Source organism: Microtus ochrogaster, linkage group LG8, assembly GCF_000317375.1.
Source record: "Microtus ochrogaster isolate Prairie Vole_2 linkage group LG8, MicOch1.0, whole genome shotgun sequence".
NCBI lineage: Eukaryota > Metazoa > Chordata > Mammalia > Rodentia > Cricetidae > Microtus > Microtus ochrogaster.
In genome coordinates this window covers 25,357,324-25,364,808 of record NC_022033.1, presented here as the reverse complement: position 1 = coordinate 25,364,808, position 7,485 = coordinate 25,357,324, and the positions used below count along the sequence as shown (strand labels likewise).

At 51.5% G+C, this 7,485-nt stretch overlaps 1 protein-coding gene across 2 annotated transcripts; it reads right to left on the bottom strand.

Annotated features, from left to right (window-relative positions):
- Positions 1-2,327: 2,327 nt before the first annotated feature.
- Positions 2,328-3,450, bottom strand: Id1 (inhibitor of DNA binding 1, HLH protein). 2 transcript variants are annotated; one of them, XM_026787200.1, is made up of 2 exons: positions 2,952-3,450; positions 2,328-2,757 (listed from the first exon to the last, which is right to left on the bottom strand). In XM_026787200.1, the coding sequence occupies exons 1-2, from the start codon at positions 3,374-3,376 to the stop codon at positions 2,703-2,705; spliced, it is 480 nt and encodes a 159-aa protein (XP_026643001.1). In that variant the 5' UTR covers positions 3,377-3,450; the 3' UTR covers positions 2,328-2,702. The 2 variants fall into 2 exon arrangements, with proteins under 2 accessions (XP_026643001.1, XP_005363261.1); XM_005363204.2 differs by having other exon boundaries at positions 2,963-3,450.
- Positions 3,451-7,485: the final 4,035 nt, after the last annotated feature.

Sequence of the window (7,485 nt, the reverse complement as noted above, 5' to 3'; positions counted from 1 at the left end):
CACACACACACACACACACACACACACTGGTCTGGGGTACACACACAACTGGGATATGTATACACATTGGTGGCCTCTGGCCCCCTCCCTCCTTGGTATCTCTTATGCAAGCTGCCGGCGCCCGCCCGGTTCCCAGGCCTGGCTGCAGCTGCGGGCGGAGGGGCAGGGCGGGGGCGGCCGCTGTTTGTCTAGCGCGGCCGTGCCAAAGTCGGCGGGCCCAGACAGCCAGGCGCCTCCGTACACCTGGGGATGCTCAGGTTAAATAGCTCCGCATTCCTCGGGCCCAGCTGATGGAAACGCTCCCAGGCCGCTGCGGAGCCGGCCTCCAGATGGGCTGGGTCCGGGCCAAAGAGGAAGAGAGGGAAACGTGGAAGCCAGAGTGTGCCTGGATGGCGGGAGGGGGGAGGGGGGAGATGGCCAGGGGCTCAGCGACCCCTTCCTGGGCTAGAAAAAGGCTCTGCAGGGTAGAGGTGCACGCGGGGACACGCCCACGTCCCGGTGGGTGGGCTTGCAAGTGTGTGTGAGAGGTCACATGGTGAGGAAGTGGGTGCACACATGTGTGCCTCCGATTAATAATTTCTAACTGTCTTATGTACCAGGCAATGTGTTAAACTCTGTGCTGGACTCATTTATTCTGGACAATTCTGCGAGGTTAGTACTATAAAACTGCCAGGTGGAGAGGGCACAGCAAAGCGTTTAACCACCTACAAATACTGCACTGCTTGGTCAAGTCCATCAAATGCTTGAGGTCTTTTTATGTAGCTGGCTTAGTGTTAAACTTAATGTAAGTGCTCGGTAAATATTTCCGAATTTTATTTTTGTTCAGCGTATTTCTTCAGTGATATAACTGGGCTCAGAGTTCTGCCTTTAACCTCAGTGAGGATCCATGATGTCCTTCAAGCAAAGGAGCGGTCTGGCTCCTGGCTCTAGGTATTGTTATTGGGTTTTTTGATCCTTATTTTGTAATTTGAGACAGGGTCTCCCTGTGTAACTCTGGGTTGCCTGGATCTCGCAACACGGACCAGGCTGTCTGGCACTATGCTTTAGTATAACTGGTTGATTTGTTAGTTCTTACTATTGGGGACAAGGTCTTTGCTTTTCCCAGGACTCCATTTCCCCATGGGAATTAACCTGGCAGAGATACTTGAAGGACAGTGTCCCCAAGGTCTAACTCACAATTGGCCAGGGAGGTGGGAACTGTACTTAAGAAATGGTTTGCCTAAACACAGCTGCCCCACCGTTGCCCTAGAGCAGTGGTGGCCTAGAAATGCCAAGCAATCTACAGTTACAAAGGAGCCCAGTGTGGCTCTACAGCCCATACCATACACACTACCTACCAACCCAGAGCCAAGCAGGTAGGAGCACAAAGCACCCAAGCAGAGCCCAAAAGGCTGGAGGGCACACCCTCGTCTGCAGAACCCATGCGCTCATGTGTGCCCTGCTACCTACATACACCGCCCACCCCAAGCCTGCACAGGGGAGATGCCTGTCTCTTGCAGAGATCCTCAGGTCGTACTCAGGCAAGCCCACGTATGCATTCCCCTTTTGAGCACAAAGCCACATGTCCAGGTAGAGAGAGCCTGAGTGAAAAGAAACTTTTCTACTTGTCAGGAGTTGGGGACATTGACTCGCCCACACAGTAGCCTAGGGAGCAATGTTGGTCTGCTAGGGTAGCCAGGCCAGGGTGAGGGGGTTGAGTTCAGACCCAGAGCAGGTGGCCCTGCAGCTGTGCATGGGCCTAACCCTGCCAATTTCATCACCCACTTGGACAAGCCTGGAGCCCTAAGGCAGCCTACTGGCATCCAGAGAAAGGTGGCCCAGCAGGGAAGGGGGGGGGGAGTCACACAAGTCTCGCTTCAGGCAAGCTATGACCCTATGCAGGCCCCTTTCCCTAGGTCTCTGCACAACACAAGCACACACCCACCCACCCCTGCCCTTGGCAAGGAAATGAATGGTCCAGTGACCTGCTTTTCCAACTTGAATGGCTTAAATACTCCCCAGCCCAGAGCAGACCAACCCAGCAAGCCCATCTGCATTTTAACAACCTCCCAGGGTGATCCAGATGGCCTAGGGACCACTTTGAGAAACCCCTCCTTGAGGTCTAGAGGATTTCATTTTATGACACTAGGGAACAGGGAAATGGCCAGGGATGAGGGAAAGAATAGACATTAAAGACACCGGAAACACCCATTCAGGTCGGTAAGAATGACAGTCCAGATGTGGCCCTCCAATTCCTCGCTTCTCAACACCAGCTGTGAAAATGGTCAGAGGTCACTCCTGCCCCAGGCCCCTCCCCCATCCAAGAAGTCACTGCAACGTTATCTAAAGTATTTGTTTAATAACAACAAAAAGCCCATCCCCATAGAACTATTGTAAAACAATATTCTCAGCCAGTGATCATTGTAATATACAATACAAAACATTTCCTCAGAAATCTGAGAAGCACAAAATGTGACCATTTAAAAAAATGTCTGCTTTTCAAAAAATAGAAACACACGGGGCTGGTTAACCCCCTCCCCCAAAGTCTCTGGAGGCTGAAAGGTCTTGGAGAGAGGGTGAGCCTCCGCTGGTCAACCCTCTAGACCCTTGGCCATATCCGCCAAGAGTCCGGTGGCCGCGGAAGTCTTTCCCCGGGCTCCCCTGGAGAACCGAGAACACTTTATTCCTCTTGCCTCCTGAAGGGCTGGAGTCCGTCTGGTCCCTCAGTGTGTCGCTTCAGCGACACAAGATGCGATCGTCGGCTGGAACACATGCCGCCTGTGAACACCAGAGCAAGATAAGGCATGAGACAGGATGGAAGGATGAAGCTGGCTCCACGATGAAGGAGCCAGCTATTTCCTATTAGGCGCCCCTAAATAGCCACGCACCCGAAAAGTAAGGGGACATACTGCTAACCCCTCCCCGTGGCCTCAGTTTCCCCATTCACAGGAGAATAATGTACTGTTCTCGACTCGGAGCTCACCTCGGCTGCCAAGGCACTGATCTCGCCATTCAGGGTGCTGAGCGGAGCCCGAACGGGCAGTCCCCGGCCTCCGGCTGACCCGAATTCGGATTCCGAGTTCAGCTCCAGCTGCAGGTCCCTGATGTAGTCGATAACGTGTTGCAGGATCTCCACCTTGCTCACTTTGCGGTTCTGAGGCAGGGTGGGCACCAGCTCCTTGAGGCGTGAGTAGCAGCCGTTCATGTCGTAGAGCAGGACGTTCACCTGCTGTTCGTCCAGCAGGGCAGGCAGGCGCGTCCCGGAGCAGCGCGAGATGGCTACGCTCTGCTCGGACAGACCGAGCACAACCTCGCCCGCGCCGCCCGCGGTCCTGCCCGCCTTCAGCGAGCAGCTGGGGCCCGCGGTGGCCGCGGCGCTGCCACTGGCGACCTTCATGATCCTGAGGACAGGAGGAGAGAAGCGGAGATGCCTAAGAAGGGAGTGCAGGAAGAGAGCGCAGAAGTTGAAGGAAGGTTGTACAATGAGAGGGCTGTGCGCTGGAGCCAGGCTTTTTATAAGGGCGGACCCAGGGCGGGTTCAGAACGTTCAAAAGCAACCAATGGTTTATCTGAAGGCGTGGCTTAGCGCTCCCTCGAGTCCCAGCTCCTTGCACCCCTGGGTTGGTGGAAAGGTAATGGGGCTCAAGAACAGAGAGGGTGGGAGGGCATGGGCAGAGCGGCTATTGGACTTCTGAAGCGAGCAAAGAGCCTAAGCCAATTCTGTGGATAACAAAAAGACCCCAGGAATTAGCTTCTCGTGGTCTCTCTCTCTCTCTCTCTCTCTCTCTCTCTCTCTCTCTCTTCTCCAAGTCTATTTTGCATATGAGAGAAACAGAGACAGAGGAATGGCTGGCTCTGGGGTGATCAGTGGCTAAGGACTGATTTAGGATTTCCAGATGCTGTCAGATTAGGTTATGATTTCCAGTTATCAAAGCTGAATTTTACTTTTATGTTTATTTATTTTTGAGGGTTTTGTTTTGTTTGTCTTGAGACTTAGTCTCCTGTAACCCAAGCTGGACTCAGAATTTGCTGTGTAGCGGAGGATGACCTTGAATGATCCTCTTGGCTGCACTTTCCTGGTGCTGAGATTACAGGTGTGCTCTGCCATACCATGTCGAGACAGATTTTAAAGCAGAGCCTCTTTTACTCTGAACTTCGGGGCTGATCCCAAAATGAACCGCAGTCTTTTAGACCAGGACCTCAGTCCGTTGAACTGGGAGATATACCAGAAACATCTTTAAAGTGGAGGACACAGTCTGAGACTGAACTAGATAGAAGGGTCGCTGCGGAGTGGGACGACACGACATCCCCCAGCTCTACCCTGGCTTTGCAGCCTTTTGCAGAAAGGTCCCAAATCTACAGCAGCTGAGGTGATGTTTTTTTAAATTTTTTTCTCCTCTTTTTGCTAGATTTTTTTTTCTCTTGAAACCTTCGGAGTAAGCTCTCCCTCCCACAAAGCAGCAGCTGCAGAGATCACCCCCTCCCTTTCCTTTCCCGGGCTGGTCTGTGTCAGCGTCTCAACAAGCGGCTCAGACCGTTAGACGCCAGGCCCGTGACGTCACCCATTCATAAAACCCGGACGGGCTGTCAAACTGGCGCCGCGCGGGCGGTCGCCATGGAGACGGCAAACTGGGCTGGAGCATTCCCCGCTTCGCCCCCCCCTCCCGGGAGCCTGTCACCTGCAGACCTTGGGCGGGAGGCCTGGGAATGCGTTCCTCGTGGGCGCGGTCGCTGACCAAGGGTCAACTTACCTCCCCGCCCCACACCTGCTGAGTCTCCTCCACCCAGCCCCACAGCTCGGGTGGTTTAGGATGTTTTCTTACACCCTTCCACCCCAAACCCCTCACGACCGAGGCCCCTCCCCAGCTGAGTTGGATTCCTACACTGAGATTACAGGTGTGCTCTGTCGCGTCCTGTTCTGAGACATATTTTAAAGCAGACCTCTTTTGTTCTGGACTCCGAGGCTGACTCAGTTTCCAGAAAATGAAACGTGGAAGTTCCTAGGACCAGGACACTAGGTCTGTTGAACAGAAAGCGATACCTGGAATGTCTTCCTTTAAAGTGGAGGAGAGTCTGAGACCTGAAGAAGATAGAAGGGTCGCGGTGTAGGTGCCTGTTATGCTGTCTGGTTTCTCTAGTACCCACAGACCGGTCGCTCTTTTTCGGAACCAGAGCTGTGTGAAGTTGGTCTTCATCTGTCTAGTTCTCTTTATTTACAAAAGAACTGGGGCTTAAAACCTCCCAGGACCCTTAGCTATTGTCCCAGAAACATCTTCATACCAAGGACATGAAGGGGAGGAGTTTATCCTAAACCACACATTGACCTCAAGCTCCAGGCTGGTATGTGGTATAGGTAGGTGAGGGCCTGTCCCTCACTCTCCCTCCTAGAGAGGACAGGCAGGCCACCTGACTCCAGAGCCCTAGATAACCAGAAGCAGGAAACAGAGGCTCGTCACTTCTCAGTCAAAACTACCTTGAGAAAAGGATGAAATACTATATGCTCTCTAGGAGAGGGTGATGACCCCACAGTAACGAATTCATACAAGTACTTGACAGAACAACTAATAGCCCAGTGCCTGCTGCACCTCAGAAAACCAGGAAAACTGACCAGTGAGACCAGCTTTAAAGGAGAGACTGTCACATCTGTAATCCCAAGCAATGAGGTAGAAGGATCTGAAGGATTAGGAATTTAAGGTCAGCCTGTTCTAAAAAAAGAAAAAAGAAAAAGCAACATGTCAATAAGGAGCTGAATTCCCTCCTCCCCAACTCCTCACAGACTCCGGTGTTCCCCAAACAGCTAACAATCATATCACGGTAGGTTTGAACTTTGTACTGCTCAGAAGACTTGCTTGGGGTTGGTGGAGCTATGGCTCACTAAGCGCAGGAACTTTGCAGCCAAGCCTGGACGCAGGAGAAGTTCTATCTCCAGAAGCTGCGTGGAGAGAGCTGAGCCCTGCAGGTTGTCCTCTGCCTTCCACATGCTCATCACGCATGCACAAGACACCTCCTCCTAGACACAAAATAAATAAAAACATCAAATTAAATAAGTAATTAAAAAAGAGAGAGTTGCTTAAAGGTCTGGAAAGGCACTGGGCCACCGGAGAAGGGAAATGGATTGTTAATTAATTGCTAACAACTAATCATTCATTACCCCACAGATCCTACTGTAGTCAGTTCCTGTGAAACCTACACTGACAGACACAGAGCTCGCCGCTCAGAGATATTCACCGCTGTGCTGTCTCAAGAGGCGGGCGGCATAGAGGCACCAGCCCTGCAATCCTAGCAGGGGTCTTTGGGAGCCGTGGATTTTAAGTTTGAAGCCTGTCTAGGTTATACATTGAGTTCAAGGTTGGGAAGATCTCAAATTTTAAATTTTAGGGGGAAAAATACAAACATTAAATTTGTTGATTTTGATGGGGCTTACTATGTAGCCCAGGATGGCCTTGAACTCACAGAGATCCCCTCTTTCTCCCAAGTACTATGACTGAAGGCATGTACTACCATACCAGGCCCAAAAATTTAAAAATTGTTAAAGGGTCAAGCCTGATGGTTTGCACCAGGAAGCCTAAGCAGCTAGGAGACCACCGCAGGTGGGAGGCTGATTTTGACTACAGAGTGAGTTCCAGGGCGGTCTTGTGGGGGGGAGGTAAATAAGAGGCTGGAGGTAGAACTCAGTGGTGGAATGCTTTCTAGCATGTGCAAAGACCTAGATTCAACTCTCAGTATCACCAAAGGCAGAGGGAGAAAAACTACGTAACTCAAGAGGATTGGCACTGTGCAGAGGCTAAGAGAACAAGGCCGGCAACAGGTCTTTTTTCTTTCTTTCTTCCGTCTCCTCCGGCAGAGCCTCATGTCTGGCCTCAAACACACCATGTAGCCAAAGCTTAAAGTTCAGCCATAAACTCCTGACACTGGCCTCTGCATCTCCAAACCCCAGTGCTGGGAGTTCGGGTGTGTGCTTGTTCTGAATGCACGTGTCTGTTTTTGAGACAGGCTCTCTCCCTGTGTAGCCCTGACTGGCCTGGCACTCTCGAACCAGACTGGCCTCAAACTCATAGAAATCGGAATGATGAAATTAAAGGCACGCACCACCGTTACCTGTCTACGAATGTGTTTTTGAACAGAAACTTACATAGGGCTGTGGGTGTAGCTCCACGGTGCAGCGAGTGTTTAGTGTGTTGCAGGCCCTGGGTTCACACTCAATAGAAACAGAGGGAAAAGAGGAAGAAATAGATTGGAAAAGAGAGGGAAAAAAGAAAAATTTATTTCTATACTTCTTTGTGTAGAGGTCCACCTCATCTCACAGGCTTAGTTCCTACCTCTGGGCCCAGTGCTCGCTGAGATGAGATCAAGGCCAAGAATGCTTTAACACAGTAGGGAAAACAGAAATGAAGGGACAATTAGAACCCCAAAACTGAAGTATGAGGGTGTGTAAGCACCTGTGTGTGCAGGCTCTGTATGTGGAGGTCAAAGGACAACTTGTAGGAGTTGATTCTCTCCTTCCAC

Bases quoted from the DNA above. Each gene is read 5' to 3' on its own strand.
- Id1 (XM_026787200.1), bottom strand. From the start codon at position 3,376: ATGAAGGTCGCCAGTGGCAGCGCCGCGGCCACCGCGGGCCCCAGCTGC. The intron at 2,758-2,951 runs GTCGAGAACAGT...TGGTGTTCACAG, and splicing joins GCAGCCGAGGTGAGCTCCGA to GCGGCATGTGTTCCAGCCGA.